Source organism: Mytilus californianus, unplaced genomic scaffold (genome assembly GCF_021869535.1).
Source record: "Mytilus californianus isolate M0D057914Y unplaced genomic scaffold, xbMytCali1.0.p SCAF_1, whole genome shotgun sequence".
Taxonomy (NCBI): Eukaryota; Metazoa; Mollusca; class Bivalvia; order Mytilida; family Mytilidae; genus Mytilus; species Mytilus californianus.
This window is the reverse complement of record NW_026262581.1, coordinates 133,469,740-133,490,033: the sequence shown is the minus strand read 5'-3', so window position 1 is coordinate 133,490,033 and position 20,294 is coordinate 133,469,740. Positions and strand designations below refer to the sequence as shown.

Genomic DNA, 20,294 nt, shown 5'->3' with positions numbered 1-20,294 from the left:
GTTTAATATTTAATGAAAGTTTTGTCAAATATAGAAAATGTACGAAAGTATATAGAAAATTGAGACCGACGAGCGGACTATTTTTTGTCTGATTCAGTCACATAAATATTTGCCAAAAGAGGTCTCTGAGAGCTAAGTTGTGTATTTTAACATTTGATTGGCCAAATGTACCGCATTCTTCAATTGGTTTAGATTTCCATTCGGAAACTTTCACATTAATTATAAACTCAAGAGAAGTTTCAAAGAGTACTTCCGTTGATTTCCAAACACGAGGATCAGAAAATGTAAAACACAACAATATTCCTATCACACAACCAAAAGAATGGTTTGTAACAAACGTTTGAACTGTGAAAAATTGTAACCCCTAATTCAATAATCAAGTACATTTTGTTTAAAAAAAAAACAAGTAGAAATCATAAAAATATGTAAATAAAAGGGCGAACACTTTATTGACGCTGGATAGTTGTTGAATTCTAGTCACATCGGCACCTGGTAAAATCGGCACCCATTATAGTCAATTCGGCACCTAGTCAAATGGACCTGGTTAATTCGACACCCGAAATTAAAATAATGTATAAAATTTGCAAGTAAACAATAATTTGAAGACACCGTTTTTTCCATAATTAATTTAAATATTTTCACTCGATGTGTCCACATATTTTTGTTGTTATCGAGTTATATTTTCTTGATTTGAATGACGTCAAAATAAGGTTCAGAATGGTTGAATAAAATAGGCGGATATGAAAGAAAATGATTAATAAATACTGGGAACAGTATATCTAACGGGAAAGGAATCTGAGACTTTTCAGTTTAAAATTGATAAAATCCCGAACTGTACGAGACTTCAAGAGATTTATGGATTTTGAAAGTGTCTGACTGAAAAACTATCGAAACTGCTCAATAAATTAACCACATAATTCCAAACATTCAACAAATACAATGAATTGGTAGTTTTATCGTAAAGAAGATATACTTTGTCATATAAAATTACCAATTTAAGTGTGATTTATTTGATGTGAAGTGTTTAAAATGGTTTGTGAAAATGCGGTTACTGAGAATGCCATCGGCACCAGTATTTTTATTACCCCGTTTGCATTCTGTACCCTTCTGTGGTGAAATGAATGCGATTATGACAAATTTTAAGTGACAGATTACAAGTTCGACACACTGGCATCACTTATTACTTAGTTTGAATGACATTTATATTAACAAAAATAACATTTCATCATAGCAATAGTATTTTACATATGTCAGTTTCCATATCATGTCTATATTAACTATGACCCGATGATAAAATCGGCTCTGATTAGGTAGTGTTAAGTCCCGTCAATATATATGTTCCTGATTAATAGTGTCAACATGGTCAAGGAACTGAATATTCAAACATAAATAGGTACGTCATATCATAGAAAAATATCTAACGAAATGAACTGTATTCATTGACAAGCTATGCACTGGTGATAAATAATAAAAATTTGGGAAATAAGTGCGACCTGAACCTGGGCCGCAATTCCGAACGTTTTGAAATGGGAAAAATCCGAAGCTGTTTGGAACGCAAATTGTCAAAAAATATAAGGACCTATGAGCTACAGTTCCACAGCTACTTGCGACATGGCATCTTTGTTTATTATTTTATTATAAAAGATCAATTAAAAAGGAAAGAAAACAATGAAAATAATATTAGGTGCTGGTTGAATAACCAAATGCCGTAATGACTTTAAGTAGGTGCTGATTTGACTAGATGCCCGTTTGACCAGGTGCCAATTTGACTTTTTCTATAGATGCGGAATTGACCAGGTGCCGATTTCACTTGTACCTGTTTTTGTTTAGTCCTCATTAAATAAGTACACAGTTTTTAGAAAGAATTCCTCTTGAATGTTAACAGGTTAAACAAAGACATGTATGAAAGTGGGGTCAAAAGGGAAGTTAGTCCTGCTGTCTTTCTTTATCAGATGTTACCACAAATAACATGAATAAGGAGAAACTCCTTGATTATGAAATTTCGATAAAATTGTGACTATTAAAGTTTGGTCGTGTTCAAAAGAAAATAACCTGAACAGTCTTAGTTAACAGATGGATCACAGTATTGTTTATTAATTACATTAGGGTGTTAAAGAATACGACAGAAAAAGAGCATGGCACGAAATACATCTTAAAGTGCAGGTCATCATTAAAATGGGCAGGGTGGAGCGCCCTCCCAAACTATCCTGTTGGAAACAGCAAAACACTTACCATTTATGCTCCCTTCTGGAGCATATGATATTATTATCTTGCTGGATGAATGTCCATCATATACATGATATAGTTCTGTATTGAAGGATCATGCTAGTGGAAGGTTGCATCAGTCAAAGTCTATGTTTAGTTTATACTTTTTTCTTGGCAAAGGATATGTTATATATATATATTCAGATGTGGATCCAGGATTTGAAAAAGAAGCACCCCAAACGTAAAAAGCCTATGCATTAACTATATTTGTAGCTCCATAAGGGGAGCCCAACCCCCTAAATCTGCATCGATTATCATTTTCAGAAATTTGTTTTTTTTATAACAGTTGTTATAAGTGTGAAAGGGGTCTCTTTTCAGGAATAAATAACAAAGGAGACTTTCCAGATTTTGGATGGTTTTATTACCAGAGAATATAAGCTCTGAAATAACAAAATTATAAACTTTAATAATAGTTCAATATAACATAGAATATCTTATGCACATATATCACAGACGATTATATTTCGATTTAAACAATTTCTAATACCATAGTGTTACTATTAACATTAAATACACATTTACTATGGAATGTTCATTCGATTGTGTAGTGAAATGTCTCATGTACTGCAATAAACCGGTTTCAGTGACCGACATTTAAATATAATGCTAATCAGTTTCATTGCGTTTACAACCAAATAGAATTAAATGTATCTTTGAAATTACTTATCGCAAGTACAGGAAAGTTTACAATTAAACTTTACTAGTATTACTTTGATCATAATAAAATAGATAATAAATAATAAGCAGAATTCATCTTTTGTTTCACAACATTCAAAAAATAAATATTCACTATGTTTAAATATCAACATATAAATTCTGTACAACTGATTTGCTAAAAACGAGCAAATCTTCAAAGGAAATAATCCATGACTTTTAACAATTATTTCGATAATTTAAATACTGTAAATTCAGAAATTACTGCGTGCATTTATAATTGCGATTTTGTCATTTTAGAATAAAATGCGATTTTAATTATTGCAATATTGAAAAAATCCTGTTTAATTAATATAAAAAATTTCAAAATGAGAGTTTAAATTATTGCGATTATAACCCTGTCGCTTTTTTTGCAATAATAAAAACATCGCAATAATATCTGAATTTACAGTAGTACAAAAACTACAAATTCATGAAATTATGCTCTTACCACTTGTGGAGCGAGTTCTCTAGTAAATAAGGAATTAGGCACAAAGTTAAAACAAGTTCAATCAGTTTAATTGAGATCTGGAGCTGGCATGTCAGTAACTGCTAGTAGTCCTTTGTTAATTTATGTATCCTTGTCATTTTGCTTAGTTTCTTTTGTTACTTATTCTGACATCAGACTCTGACTTCTTTTAAACTGAGTTTTACTGTGCGTATTGCTGTGTGTTTGTTTATTCTACATTGGCTAGAGGTATAGGGGGAGGGTTGAGATCTCACAAAACATGTTTAACCCTGCCGCATTTTTATACGACCGCAAAAAAATTTTGTGGTCGTATATTGGTATGACGTTGGCGTCGTCGTCGTCGTCGTCGTCCGGCGTCGTCGTCCGAATACACATTGGTTTTCGCACTCTAACTTTAGTTTAAGTGAATGGATCTTTTTGAAATTTGACCATAAGATTAAATACCACAAAAGGAAGGTTGGGATTGATTTTGGGGGTTATGGTACCAACAGTTAAGGAATTAGGGGCCAAAAAGGGGCCAAAAATAAGCATTTTCTAGTTTCCAGACAATAACTGTGGAACCGTGTATGGATCTCTCTGAAATTATACTACAAGTTTCCATACCACAAAGGGATGGTTAGGATTTGCTTTGGGGGGTTATGGCTCAAACCGTTTAGGAATTAGGGGCAAAAAAGGGGGAAAAACAAGGTTGTCCTGGTTAATGGACAAATACTTTAGTACAAAACATAATTTAAAGCAGTGTAAGGGAGATAAATCAAATACATCATTGAAATTATCTCCCTTACACTGCTTTTAAATTATGTATAAAAGTAATGGTTAATGAACAATAAAGATAATTTAAAACAGTGTAAGGGAGGTAATCCAAATACAACGTTTTGGTTACTTCCCTTACACTGCTTTTAAATTATGTTTAAAGAAATGCATATTTATAAAGGAAGACCAGTAAAAATATCTGCAAATGTTGCATCATTTTTTTTTACAAAAAAATCCATATGAAAGATTTGACACTATATTTTTAATTCTATTATAAAATAGATTAAGATAGCACTATGGTAAATTTAAATGGGTAATTATGGTTGCCAACTCCATTGGAAATTTGAATTGAGGTTATGACCATATCTTGAGGGAAAGAAATTTTGGGGGGAAAAAAAGGGGGGGGGGGATAAAAAGAAATTGTGGGGGGTCAATTTTTTCTCATTTCAGATTTCAGCAATTAAAAAGAATTATTCTTCAAATATCATTTTTTTTTCAAATATCAAATATTGAAAAATTTCAAGAAGTAATCTTTAATTGCACAGTATGGCACATTAGATTTGTAAAATCTTTGATCACATTTATTTATTTGTTATGCCGAATCTAACAGTGTATTTAGATTTTTAATTTTGGGTCCAGTTTTCAAATTGGTCTACATTAAGGTCCAAAGGGTCCAAAATTAAACTTTGTTTGATTTTAGCAAAAATTGAATATATGAGGTTCTTTGATATGCTGAATCTAAACATGTATTTAGATTTTTGATTTTTGGCCCAGTTTTCAAGTTGGTCCAAATTGGGGTCCAAAATTAAACTTTGTTTGATTTCAACAAAAATTGAATATATGGGGTTCTTTGATATGCTGAATCTAACCATGTATTTAGATTTTTTATTTGTGTACCCCGTTATCAAATTGGTTCATATTGAGGTCAAAAGGGTCCAAAATTAAACTTTGTTTGATTTCATCTAAAATTGAATTATTGGGGTTCTTTGATATTCCAAATCTAACCATGTATTTAGATTTTTAATTTTGGGTCCTGTTTTTTGAATTGGTCTACATTAAGGTCCAAAGGGTCCAAAATTAAACTTAGTTTGATTTTAACAAAAATTGAATTCTTGGGGTTCTTTGATATGCTGAATCTAAACATGTGTTTAGATTTTTGATTATGGGCCCAGTTTTCAAGTTGGTCCAAGATAGGGTCCAGTATTTAAACTTTGTTTGATTTCAACAAAAATTGAATATATGGGGTTCTTTGATATGCTGAATCTAAACATGTATTTAGATTTTTGATTATGGGCCCAGTTTTCAAGTTGGTCCAAATTGGGGTCCAAAATTAAACTTTGTTTGATTTCAACAAAAATTGAATATATTTGGTTCTTTGATATGCTGAATCTAACCATGTATTTAGATTTTTTATTTGTGGGCCCCGCTATCAAATTGGTTCATATTGAGGTCAAAAGGGTCCAAAATTAAACTTTGTTTGATTTCATCAAAAATTGAATTATTGGGGTTCTTTGATATGCCAAATCTAACCGTATTTTTAGATTTTTAATTTGGGTCCCGTTTTTTAAATTGGTCTTCATTGAGGTCCAAAGGGTCCAAAATTAAACTTAGTTTGATTTTAACAAAAATTGAATTCTTGGGGTTCTTTGATATGCTGAATCTAAACATGTGTTTAGAATTTTGATTATGGGCCCAGTTTTCAAGTTGGTCCAAGTTGGGGTCCAAAATTAAACTTTTTTTGATTTCAACAAAAATTGAATATATTGGGTTCTTTGATATGCTGAATCTAACCATGAATTTAGATTTTTTATTTGTGGGCCCCGCTATCAAATTGGTTCATATTGAGGTCAAAAGGGTCCAAAATTAAACTTTGTTTGATTTCATCAAAAATTGAATTATTGGGGTTCTTTGATATGCCAAATCTAACCGTGTTTTTAGATTTTTGATTTGGGTCCCGTTTTTTAAATTGGTCTTCATTGAGGTCCAAAGGGTCCAAAATTAAACTTAGTTTGATTTTAACAAAAATTGAATTCTTGGGGTTCTTTGATATGCTGAATCTAAACATGTGTTTAAAATTTTGATTGTGGGCCCAGTTTTCAAGTTGGTCCAAGTTGGGGTCCAAAATTAAACTTTTTTTGATTTCAACAAAAATTGAATATATGGGGTTCTTTGATATGCTGAATCTAACCATGTATTTTGATTTTAGACATTGGACCATAATAGGTAAATTAAAAAAATTCAAGTTCTTAGACCACATTCTTTCTGTGTCAGAAACCTATGCTGTGTCAAATATTTAATAACAATCCAAATTCAGAGCTGTATCAAGCTTGAATGTTGTGTCCATACTTGCCCCAACTGTTCAGGGTTTGACCTCTGCGGTCGTATCAAGCTGCGCCCCAGCGAAGCATTTTATTGCACCTGTCCTAAGTCAGGAGCCTCTGGCCTTTGTTAGTCTTGTATGTTTTTTAATATTAGTTCATTTATATGTTTTGGAGTTTAGTGTGACATCCATTTTCATTAAACTAGTACACATTTGATTTTCCGGGTGCGGATTTTCTCGCTGTGTTGAAGACCCATTGGTGGCCTTGTGCTGTTTTCTGCTCTTTGGTCGGGTTGTTGTCTCTTTGACATATTCCCCATTTCCATTTTCAATTTTATCTACATCAGAGTCCTGAAGACCAAAATACAATGATAAGAACGGACTTTTAAGTAAATAATTAAAATACTAAACACATGACAATTGTTTGCAATTTGTCCATATAAAAATAGCATTACACAAATATGTATCTCGAATATTCTTTTCACAATATACTCTGACTTATTATACATGCTGACATTTTCTATATGCAGTATTCGTAAAATACTGGTTATATCTAAACATTACGCTATGAACAGTGGCAAATATTACATTACTTGATAAAGATATGAACTAGCTTCTTTACCAAAATAAGCTCATTCAAATCTTTTCTTCCAGTGTTATAAACTTGCAATCTGAAGAGTATTTACTCAAAAGTAAGAAAATTAACCAAATCTATTAATTCACGTCAAAATGTTAATAAAGAAGAATGTGAAATTTACGTTGTCAGTAAAGTGGTCGTGTCTAGAAAACTATGAAGCTGAATCTAATAATATAATCTGTAAATATTGGTTTCTAAGTAATACAATCTGGACAAAAAAAATGGACGTCTTTCTCTGACCAGTGTCCAAGTAATTTCTACCCAAGGAGCACAAAGGAAAAAAACAACTTAACCGCCAATAACTAAGAACCAATAAGAATTTGATAAAAAGATTTTTTATTATAAATGAAATAATTTCTAAAGTACAAATTACATAATTTATAAAGCATAAAAAATCACTCTGCTAAATAAGTAGTAATATTTACTGTCCTCTAGTCTAACCTCACAGAACCTGGCATCTTGATGCTAATGTTTAACTATGTGCATTGGATTTCATATATGTTGGCTACTAAATAAATCAATCAATCAAAATATTTGGAAAGAACTAATTATTGTGTGTTGAGACATGTATCTTAGTATTTAAGTACATGTCTTAGGTGACCTTTAGCATAAAAACAACCTATTGATTGTGCATGGTCTTAAGAATGTGACATTCTAATTGTATTTTTAAAAACAATATCAATCATACATATGTATTTTTTCCCAAAATAAGAAGACATATTTTCTCTTATATTTAACAATATAGCTAACAAGCAGACAATATAGTTTGTGAACATTCATCTTTTCATTTCAGCCTAATAAAAAGAAGAAATTCATAGATAAGAAAAATTCTGTGACCTTTCACCTTGTCCACAGAAGTCAGAGAGATCCATTGCAAGCAAGTGAAGATGCCTCTTCCAGAGTCCTGTTGACTAATGATAAAGTAAGTTTTATTATTTCTAGTGCCAACTAGAAAAGTTTGTGTTTTTTACAAAAACAACCAACAAGCAAATTAATAGGTAGCTGATCGTCTAGAATTATGATTTATAACCATACATCTTTCATCAGTATTGTTGCACAAATCTGTAGACTTGTATGCTATATATTCTATGATTTTTGTGTTTAACAATGGTTTCACATCTAGAGCATCAAGAGCAGGAACTATATTGCAATCACCTTGTCCAGTAGATATTTTTGTGTCACTTTTCTTAGATATTTTTGTACAGAATGATTTCATAATTTGTCATTAGCTTGAAAGTTAGGAGTTGTAATTTGTGTGCACTTTTTGAACGGATCAGACACCTTCCTGTTTGCCGATTCTTTTATTTTTTCAATACGTTGAATATTAAAGCATAAAAATTTTCGTCATACATCTCCCCATTTCTACAGAACATTATGACCATATTTGACCAGTACAGTGAATTACGAGAGAGGGTATGCCTAAAAATATTTGCATTTATTATTAAGCCTTACAACAAAGCATAAACTCTGAACTCTTTCCATTAAAAGGGATAATTAATTGTACAGTTTAGTATGGTATGCTCTATAGAAAGTAGAGGATAGGGATATATAAGTGCTGTGAATATCAGGTTTATCTTTAATGTTAATACTGTAACATGTTTTAAAGATTCAATCTTTAACAAAATTTGTGTAAAAAAAATATAGAACTGTCCATTTGTCATTGCTTTCTCGTTTTGTTGATAGTGCCTACATTTCATGCTATTTCCCCTCGATTTGAAATGAAAGCTAAGTCTTATCAAAGCCTCAGATGAGGTTGATTAACAGTAAGATCAGAAATTAGAAGTAATTTTTGGGGAGTTATTTGTGCTGACTTGGTAGAACCTTCTTGTCTTGTCTTGTAAGATCTACTTTTATTTTTTGAGTGAAGGACTTCAAGGTTAAATCTGATTGATATTTCTGATATATTTAATTTTCAGAGATATTGAAGTATTTTTGGGAGAAATATTATATGTAACACATTTATATTTGTCACTTGGTTAGTAGTCTCATTTATTATACGACCGCAAAAAAATTTTGGGGTCGTATATTGGTATCATGTCGTCGTCGTCTGAAGACATTTGGTTTCCGGACAATAACTTTAGTTTCAGTGTATGGATCTCTATGAAATTTAAGCAAAAGGTTCAATACCACAAAAGGAAGGTTGGGATTGTTTTTGAGGGTGATGGTCCCAACCGTTGAGGAATTAGGGGCCAAAAAAGGGGCCCAAAACAAGCATTTTTCTAGTTGCAGGACAATAACTTGTGTATAAGTATTTTGATTGCTCTGAAATTGTACCACAAGGTTCAATACCACAAGTAGCAGGTTGGGATTCATTTTGGGGGTAAATGCCCAAACCATTCAGGAATTAGGAGCCAAAAAGGGTCTAAAACGAGCATTTTTTTAGTTTTCAGACAATAATTTGTTTTTAAGTGTATTGATGTCTCTTAAATTGAACCACATTTTACAAATATAAAATTTCTACAAATGTAATTTATTTTGGAAGGTAAGGGGGGAGGGGGTAAACAAAAAATTTTTGGAGGGGACAATTTTTTTTCCTCAAGATTTTAAAAGAATTTAAAAAGAAAATTTCTTCAAATTTTTTTTTTTAGAAAAATTGGGGGTCACAATTTATTTTGCTAATTCTTTGTATATAGTCTGAAAACATATTTACTAAGTAAGTCTTTAACTACATTTATTATGTGTCAGAAACCTATAATGCGTCAAATATTTAGTTACAATCCAAATTCAGACCTGTATCAAGCTTGAATATCGTGTCCATTTTTGCCCCAACTGTTCAGGGTTGGACCTCTGCATTATCCAGCTGCGCTCGGCGAAGCAGTTTATTTTAGATTCTTTTCAAACTTAGATGAAGGTTTATCAACAATCTTATACTGTAAGAAAAATTAAAATTTAGGAATTCGTTTTTGAGAGATGGGAGCTCGAGGTACTACATCTAAGACTTTGATGTATACAAAGGGATATGTAAGTTTTTGAAATTTTCTTTATACAAAATGCTTTATACTGATTTTTTTGACAATTACCAGGTAAGGAAAGAGAAACAGATAGAAGACCAGGTCAAGTATGGTATTTTTTTTGAAGATGAGTATGACTACCTACAACATTTGAAGGATACAAATGAAGGATATGAACTTGAACCTGTTGTTGATAAATTCAGACTCGCGTCAAAAGCTACTGAGGTAAGTTCAGACAGAAGTCAACATTTTTAAGTATGATTTGTTGATAAGTTTGCATGCTGATGTATTAATCACAGCAAATAAGAATAACAGTCACCAATGTCAGACACCAGACCTGTTATTCAGATAGCAATTGTACATTAAAATGAAAATTTTCAACAGGGAGTCACATAGCACATAGGAAATTCTTGTTCCTCCTTTTTCTAAAAGTGAATTTAGTTAGTGTTCATGGCAGTTGATTTGATCTATACAGCTCAGAATGACAAGGTAAAGTAAATAATTTAGACATTGTGAATAGTTATAAAATATTACAATGTCTTTAGTTTCAGCAGAAAGCAAGAATACAGTTGCCATCGTCTGTTTTCCCAACAGAAGTAGAAACTGAAGTAGGATTATTAAACAAGGCAGTACCTATAACAGGTGAGTTTAAAATATAAATGGCTATTTAGAATAAAACTGCACTTAAGCAACATCAGTTTTAACAACCTGTTAGCTAGTTTTATCACATATTACAAAAAATATTGTGTCTTCAAATGTTATAATCTTTCACCGAACATCTAAATAAAGTTTGAATACTAGTCGACCAAACTTACAGTCAGTATAACAGTGTAATTAATTATTTTTAGAAATGTCATTTCCCATTCTTGTGTTTTTATGCCCCACCTACGATAGTAGTAGGGGCATTATGTTTTCTGGTCTGTGTGTCCATTCGTTTGTCCGTCTGTTCGTCAGTCAGTCTGTCTGTCTGTCCCGCTTCAGGTTAAAGTTTTTGGTCAAGGTAGTTTTTGATGAGTTGAAGTCCAATCAACTTGAAACTTAGTACACATGTTCCCTATGATGTGATCTTTCTAATTTTAATGCAAAATTAGTGTTTTGACCCCAATTTCGCAGTCCACTGAACATAGAAAATGATAGTGCAAGTGGGGCATCCGTGTACTATGGACACATTCTTGTTTTATTATTAATTAAGTCATACCCTAATTTAGTTAGACTACTTTAACAGAATAAAGTGGACTTTTGTTTTTAATGAAATGATTGATACTTTTCCTGACCGGTTGATTATTTTTTTTATGAACAACGTGTGGTTTGTTTAATCTAAGTTCTTCATTGGTAAAAAAAATTTTATGATGTCAAATTTTCTTGCTTTCTTCTGAATTTCCTATGGTGACGTAACAAAAAAGGCGACCTTGTCTGATGACGTCACCTATAAAGAATAGATTTTTTTGCAGATCATTGAAAAGAAAGACAAAGTTTGTCAACATATACATGTATTCTAAAAATGTTTACAGAAATGGATTCCACCACTGAAACCTTTGCAATATAATATTTCTCCACTATAGACAGTTAAATTTTAAATCTTTTAAAAGCTTTGCAAGCTTCACGTTTAAAATATAAAATTTAATGTCTGTATCGAAGAAATATTGTATCACACTAGATGCCATGGTAGAATCTATATGAAAAAAAACCCAGCTATTTCTAGACTTCCTTTGTAATGTGATTGCTGGCAGAAATTACTGGTTAATCATTATCAGATGAGTTTATTTGGTTAAGTCAATTTATGATAAAAAACAAACCTACAGTTCAAATAAAGATTGTCGTACCTATTGATGTAACAGAAATTTGAAGTTATACACCCTCAGGGTGTTTTTATTTTGCGAAACTTGTAAAAGGCTTGGTATAGGCATTGTATCTTTATTTAAATTCAGGGGTTTCTGTGAAAACATTGCCTTTGGCAACAGACTGTGATATTATCAGAACAGCTGATATAATCTGTTATTTTTCATTTTTGCATACATTTTTCAAAGAATATTATGAAATTATTGCATTTGCAGGGCATTTGCCATAAAATTTGTTGAAACATGTACGTATTAGATGTAAGCTTCTGATATCTGAGGGGTGTTAGCCCTGAAGATATGAGACGATTACATCTGATTTACATAGAAGTAATAAATACATTTTTTTAGCTTTTCTCTTGTTCAAAAAAGAGCAATTAGTTTTGATAAAAGTGTCATCTCAAATTTTCAAGATGCAGTAACACTTTCAGAAGATGTTTTTTTTTGCTATGGATTTGGAAAGAATCTTAATTGCATCTATTTTTCTGTCATTAGATTGATACCATATACCTCCTTTATGTGGCAATATATGAATCGCTGTACTATCTTGTCCTTTTCTTGTTTAATTGCCCAAACCTGAATTTTTTGCTAATCACTACTATGTAAATGTACTTATTGATATGCTTCTTGTATTTAAGGTCCACAGCCTAACTGGGATCCAGATATTGTTGAGGCATTGGATGATGACTTTGATTTGAAGGACCCAGACAATATTTTAGAAGATGACTTTATATTGAAAGCTAATGCCCCAGTTGATGGAACAGAGTTTAATGAGTAAGAATAATTTTCTTACATTTTATTTTATCATTAACCTGCACAAAACTGTTTTTTAGATTTTGAGTAATAAGTTATTAATTGTTGAACATTGAGCAGCACTATTCAAGCCCAATACAAACTATCAATATAACAGTTCATAGCATCAAACAGTAGGTGGACTAGGAGAACAGATATAATTTATTGCTACTGGAGTGTGATGATTCCATAATTTAGTAACGGAAGGAGTAGGGAGGTACTTCTTATAACCCCAGACACCCACAATATAAAATTTGTAAAAAAACAACTGTGCACCAATTATTATTTAAGGTATCCTTGAACCCCTACCCTGTTCATGGAACAGAACCAAGAATGATTTAACATAGGGATGCATAACACAAAAGCAAATGACTCTGTTGTTTTGTCATAAGGACAAAATTGTTTACCATGAAATGTAAGGTAAAAAACTGCTATACATGCTATAATCACAAGCAAATTAAACCAACAATTGAATGAACTAATACTAATGGTAATATGTTATAAAAGTGATCAGAGTTATTTCCTGCAATATGTGAACATGCAATGTCAAATCATGAATTTTATTGGTTTTATGGCGAACCACTAGTGGAAGGTCAATGATATTTGATATGCAGTTGTATTAGCATTGGCACATCTCATTTCCATTGAGATTATTTGGCCCAGCCCCCTCATTCATGGTCTATTGACTTTGAAACTTTTGCTTAGTTTTCATGTATTAATTTGTGATTAGGTCAGTTTAAGGGGAACTGTTAGTGGTAGGTCAATGATAATTGGTATGCAGTTGTATAAGTATTAGCACATCTCATTTGCATGGAGAATATTTGGTCCTTACCCCTCAGTCATGGTCTATTGACTTTGAAACTTTTGCTTAGTCAGGGCTCGACATTACTGTTTGTCCGATTGTCCGGGACAAGTGGACACAGGCGTCGGGCAAGTAGATTCATCATACTACTTGTCCGATGGGAAAAATCGATGTCAGATGTAAAAAAGATCAAATTCAAGACTTATACATTACCAAAAAATTGAATGATTGTTTTATTGATCATTCAAAATGAAAGAAATATTCTTTGATTGAACCAGAGACATATAATATGTCTCTCATTGAACGTATTTGAACATGCTGGCAGCGGATGACCAGGGGAATATAAGTAAGGGGGAAAGACACCAATGGTAATGCTTCTTCTTAGTATAAGCCTCCTGGAATTAAGAGCACCTCCATATGGAGTTTTACCTTAACTTTAAATTTTTAAATTAAAGTATGTTTCATTTGATTTTGCTTTTATGCAAAACAATACATTAAAAAAAAGGTTTTATTTGATAAGATCTATGTATAAAAATAATAAGTTTAAAAAGATGTAAAAATTAACTAAAATCTAAAAAGACAGATTTTCTCAGTGAAATGTTTTATGTACTTCATTATCATTTATCAATGTATATAAAAATCAAAATAAAATTATAAAAGCTTGTTTTGCCATCATCAATAAATTATAAAGGTTTAATTATATACAAGGTGGCCAGGTGTATTTACATCCTTGGTTTAACCCATACCACTACTACAGAATGAATAGGTCCATAGGAGAACCTAGTGATTTGGGAAGTGATAATGGTTTAATGATCAACACATCATAGTGACATTGAGTAAATCTTGCAAATAATCTTTCAGTCTGAAATATATAAATGAATTTTGATGTGGTATTCTTTAATTGTACTTACAAACAAATTCATATAACATAACAAAATGCTCCCTTTATTAAATACAATCAAAGCTTAAGTGTTATTAGTGCATATCATCAATATGTAAGATTTTCAATTATGAATTCGGACAAGTGAGTTAAGAGTTCGGACAAGTTAATTTTCTTGCAACTTGTCCGAAGGGACAAGTTAGAAAAAATTATAATGTAGAGGCCTGTTAGTTTACATGTATGAGTTTGTGATTAGGTCTGTTTAAGATGAACCACTAATGTTAAGTCAATGATATTCGGTATGCAAATGTATTGGCATTTGCAAGATTCATTTCCATGGAGTTATATAACCCCACCCTCAATTATGGTTCATTGACTTTGAAACTTTTACATAGTTTACAAGTTAATGTTTGTGTTTAGGTTTGTTGAAAGGGAACGACTTATGGAAAGTCAATAGTATTTGGTATGCAGTTGTATTAGCATTGGCACATCTCATTTCCATGTTAGAGTATTGCTATTTTAATTTCAACATTTGCATTATCAAAATAACAAATAGGCAAGACATATCTCTGTGTTAACAGTTTATTTATGTTACAGCCAGGACTCTGGAGAAGATGAAGAGTTTGGATCTAATTTTGGTTCAGATGATTTCTCAGATAACGAAGATGGACACATGTTTATGGATGAAGAAACAAAGACACAATTTACTAATTATTCTATATCCTCCTCTGTCATGAGAAGAAATGAAGGCCTTACCCTTCTGGATGATCGATTTGAAAAGGCAAGTATACTACTTCTGTATTTAAACTTTTGGTGGAAAAGTAAGCTACTGAGGAATTACTATTTCATGAAGCTTTCAGTTTTAATTGATTAGCATATTTGAATTATTTCCCATTTAATATGAGTATCTTTGATATAAAAAAAAATCTAGCTTGTGATATGTTCTCAATTTTTGATTGTGAAAACAATAAAGTTTTCATATTGAAATTAAGGGGAAAACCTTTTAATAGAATCGTTGGACCTTTCTTGGAAATTTTCTAATAAATTTTCTCTGTCAATACTTTTCTAGGTCAGCTGCTCGGTTTATGAAATATTCTCATGATTCAAAAACCATTGTCAGTGTTTATCAAAGACCTTTAAAAGATTATATCATGGAAATTGAATTTGAGATTGTTGCTATGAACTAGTATTTGTTATTTTAGTTAAATGAGCAGTATGAAGATACAGAGATGGGGCTTTAGATCATGAACTATTATTTATTACTTTAGTTACATGAGCAGTATGAGGATACAGAGATGGGGGCTTTAGATCATGAACTATTATTTATTATTTTAGTTATATGAGCAGTATGAGGATACAGAGATGGGGGCTTTAGATCATGAACTATTATTTATTATTTTAGTTATATGAGCAGTATGAGGATACAGAGATTGGTGCTTTAGATCATGAAGACATTGATGGCTGTAAAGACAGTAAAGTATTAGACTCCATCCTAGAAGAGTTTGAAAAAGAACAGGAGGAAAAGTAATTCATTCAATAACACTTTTAACTTTTAGAAACATAGAATCATGCAAATCATAATCTCTGTAACAAGTCATGTATTCCTTCTTTTGACCTTCTTTTTACATGTTAGAATTTATTTCAAACTATCTGTTAAAGAGTTCAGAAAGTAATAATTACAATGATTAAGTCAGTGAAGTGGTCATAAAGGAAGTCATGTGACTCAAGAATGTTTACAATGCACACCAGTGGTCATGTGACTTAAAAATGTTCACAATGCACACCGGTGGTCATGTGACTTAAGAATGTTCACAATGCCACCAGTGGTCATGTGACTTAAGAATGTTCACAATGCACATTTAACTTTTCCCTGAATCTTTATACCGACTTAGGATTCTTCTTAGGCAATGCCTTAAAGATAAGATCAATAAGTATTGTATTAATAATCAATATCTTGTATTCAAAAGTAAAAATTTGGGAATTACAATTTGATAAAATATTTGTAACAGCCTTGTAATTTCTACTGCATTTTTAACAATCCAACATTCTTTTCTTCTCAAAACATCTCATTTGAAAATCCAGAGATATCCTTTTCCAACTGTAAATTGGTGGTTTTTCAAATGCATGCATCTTATAAACAATCATATGAACCTATCTTTATTTCTAACAATTGATGCATTGTATATTTGTTATTGGAAAAATGATTCATCCACAAAAAATAATTTGATTAGTTTATACCCAACACATAGCAAATTTCAAAATTTTACAACAACCTCACCATAAATTTGGAATCAAAACAAAACAAATTTCAAAATTCAAGAAAAAATGTTCTTTAGTAGATTTTTTTAAAAGAATATTTTATAAATATATGATTTAAATTTTGATATGAATTTTATATGATTATGTGGACTAAGTCAATTTTACTGTGATAATATTCATTGATCTAGTTCTTGGATAACATAGCCTGTGTGTTCACTTTATGTAGGGAGCTGATTTTCTTGGATAATGTTACCTGTGGGTTCAGCTTATTTTATTGAATTACAATAGTAGATGGAATGTACAAACTTAAATTCTCATTGAAACACTAATACTTTGAATGTAAGTAGATATCTGCAAACCTCTCTACAACAAAAATACAGGATATCACATTTTAATATTGACACTGTTAACTATGACATTAAGTTAATCCACAGTATTTTTTTTTACAGAAAATTTACAGAGATTGAGAATTGTAATAATGATGTTGATGTAGAATCAGGAGACGACTGTGATATTGTAGAAATGATCATCCAAGCACCTAAAGAAAAATGGGATTGTGAATCTATTTTAAGTAGGTTTTAGAAAAGAATTTGTATAACTATGATTTGGAATTAATTAGGTTGCTCACACCTGTATTTGTTCTTAAGAAAACCAAAGAAATTAAAAGAAATTGGTTTAACTTCAATATTGATGTGTTATTAAGAAAAACTTAGGTGTCTCGTGTGTTCAGAATGTTCTTACAATGAAGTTCTTTTTTTTAATAGATTAAACATAAACTGTCAAAGATCTGCAAATATTACTTTAGTATCCCATAGTATCATTGTAGATTAAGTCTGATTTGCGTACTATTGAAATTTACAGATTTAAATGTTTGAAGGATTATTTAAAATATTTATACAAATATATTTTGATAATATATTGTAATGCTCTGTAACGAATGTTTTTCACTTTCAGGTACATATTCAAATTTATACAATCATCCAAAGTTAATTACAGAGCCACACACAGTAAGTATAATGAAGGTTTGACCACACAAAATATTGTGTGGTTTTTTTAATTTTCCTTTATTGATATTGTGAACAAGTTTTTATGCCCCCTGCTGTAGCTGATGAGGGATTAAGTTTTACCCTTGTACGTCCCTACGTCCCAAAATTAGTTTCCATTCTTTTACTTTAGTTTGCCCCATTCAAATGTTATGAAACTAATACACGATGCTTATTATCAGATCAAGTTTGATTTTGGGTAGCGTCACTTTACCACTCTTGAACTATATCCATTTATAAATTGAAAAATTCCTAAATTTGCCTTTTCCACACTCTAACTTTAGTTTGCCTCAACCAAATGTTATAACACTTGCACACAATGCTTATTACCACTAAACACATATCAAGAACGATTTTGGGTGGTGTCACTTTGGACGTTCTTGAGTGATTGAAAAAAAATTAAAAAGAGAAGTTTATCTAATTTTTATTTCAGAAAAAGAAGATACAATTAACATCAAAATTACAGATTCCTAAAGATTCATTTGACAAGCCAGGAATGACAAGAAAACAACTTGAAAAAGAAATTCATGAGAATCAAAAAGCTGATTGTGCAAGTACATATAGACCTAAAGATGAATCAATAGAAGAAAAACGATCCAGGAAACAAGCTGTCAAACAAGAAAGAAGGGTAATTATCAATTGGAAAACACATATGTATGGTAATCTATTGGTTACACATGTGTATGCAAATCTATTATCTGTTGGCAACACATGCGATGCTAATCTATTATCTATTGGTTACACATGTGTATGCTAATCTATTATCTATTGGTTACACATGTGTATGCTAATCTATTATCTGTTGGCAACACATATGTGCATTGTCATAAATTACATCTACATGAAGCAATAATTGTTATAAATCAGACTTGAATACCAATACTGTAATTTTATTCCTTATTTTTTCGAAAATAATATCTCCTGTCCAGGACAAGTTCCCAATGCTGTATATCATTTTAGCTAATTGAACCTTAGCCACATCATAAGGCAACCAATTAGAACTGATATTTCATAAGTAATAATTTCAAGATGGCGTGATAATTGAATGAAACTAATACTTGTGATGAGAAGCAACAAATAACTGATTAACTCACATATACAGTTTAATGCATGTAATGAGGAATGATCAATATTTTTTATTTAAGTAGATTTAGAAATATTCTAGCATTAAAAACATGTAAATCTGATGTGCAAAACCAAAATACTTTATGTAAACACAAAGTTAATAATATTGAATACAATATAAAAGGATTAACTCTACAACAGTGTATATATGATGAATTTTGTTCGCTGATTTTCAGTGAAGAAGTTTGAACTTCTAAGGAACCTCTGATGTACACTAAAATATTTTTTTTATCAATTAACTTGTTTGTAGTTGAAGAGTAGATAGCTGTGTACTAGCTGGATAAAAAACTCTATAAATGATAGCTCTTTTGACCAGCATTGAAATTCTCTTTTTCAAAAGAATTTTTACTAAGAAAAGAATATTTTTTAAGATTTGTTTCTTTTCTTTTAGATGGTCATAAATGTCATAATTGAGTAGAACCGGTATAGAAATACCTGTCAAATCATCTGTTGTGTCACTTAGTATCTGTTGTCAGTCAGTGTTGAAATTATTTTGAACTATCAGCTTCCATTTACCTCTACAATCAGAACACCTGTGAAAACCAAACAAAACTTTCAAGTCCAGAGGGTGTTAGGTTTAGACAGGTTTCACTGTGCATTAGGAATGCATTTGATTTTAAAGCCTATTTGATCCTAAATAAAATCTTTGCAGAATTGTATAAATGATGAATCCTGTGTTCTCAGATCAGTTAAGTGAAGATTTCTGAACATTCTAAGGAACCTCTGATATTCAGAAACCATTTTGATAATATTTGTAGAATTTGTTCTGATTGAATATCATAAAACATTAGTATGTACTTATGGTTTGGGAATTTTTACTCTGAAATATTTTTACATGTTCTTTTATGTTTCTGTATTTTTATTAAAAGAGCAAATTTAATTTCAGAGCAAACTGAAATGTCAAATTGTGTCTTAATTTCTCAATGCAGACTAGATTCATATCTAGTTAAATTTAGTTACACATGAGCAGGAAAAAGGTAGCTGCATTACAACAAAATACATATACTTATACAACTATGAAACGCCAACCGTTATTGTAAATGGTTTGGCAGATATTATACAAATATCAATTAAAGTCAAAGTAATAAAACTGTTTTGAAGTCCAAACTTTGGATAATCAAGAAATAAGATTTGTTTAAATAAATAAAAGCAGCTTTATTAAAAGCTAATATCATTAACAATAGTTATTAATAAATCAATTAAATAGAATTGCAGTGTGTGCCAAAATACCTGAATAAATAATTCTGGGTCACTGTCTGAAACTCAGCTGTTCGCCAGCGGCTATAATTTGAAACTGACTATACTTTTCTCTAAACGTTGAAAGATCCAGTTAATCAATACACCTAAAAATAGTACGCGTGTACACAATTGTGAAAGTAAACCAAAATGGCCTTTAACTTGACAAGTATGATTTTGGATAATTCTAACATTATAAAAGGATAACTATGGATAAAATAGGATGCATTAATA

General features: G+C 31.1%; 1 protein-coding gene across 2 annotated transcripts in view; it reads left to right on the top strand.

Moving 5' to 3' along the window:
- The first annotated feature begins 226 nt into the window (after positions 1-226).
- The window catches only part of LOC127735109 (protein LTV1 homolog), a 44,652-nt gene continuing 24,584 nt past the window's right edge, over positions 227-20,294 (top strand). Inside the window, exons 1-10 of one of the 2 annotated variants that reach the window (XM_052245205.1) lie at positions 227-325; positions 7,931-8,059; positions 10,161-10,313; positions 10,634-10,730; positions 12,562-12,688; positions 14,995-15,178; positions 15,800-15,921; positions 17,106-17,227; positions 17,611-17,663; positions 18,133-18,327. In XM_052245205.1, coding sequence (XP_052101165.1) covers positions 323-325; positions 7,931-8,059; positions 10,161-10,313; positions 10,634-10,730; positions 12,562-12,688; positions 14,995-15,178; positions 15,800-15,921; positions 17,106-17,227; positions 17,611-17,663; positions 18,133-18,327 — 1,185 coding nt within the window. In that variant the 5' untranslated portion in view covers positions 227-322. Of the gene's footprint in view, positions 326-7,930; positions 8,060-10,160; positions 10,314-10,633; positions 10,731-12,561; positions 12,698-14,994; positions 15,179-15,799; positions 15,922-17,105; positions 17,228-17,610; positions 17,664-18,132; positions 18,328-20,294 lie in introns of both variants that reach the window. The other variant, XM_052245200.1, reaches the window with a different exon arrangement.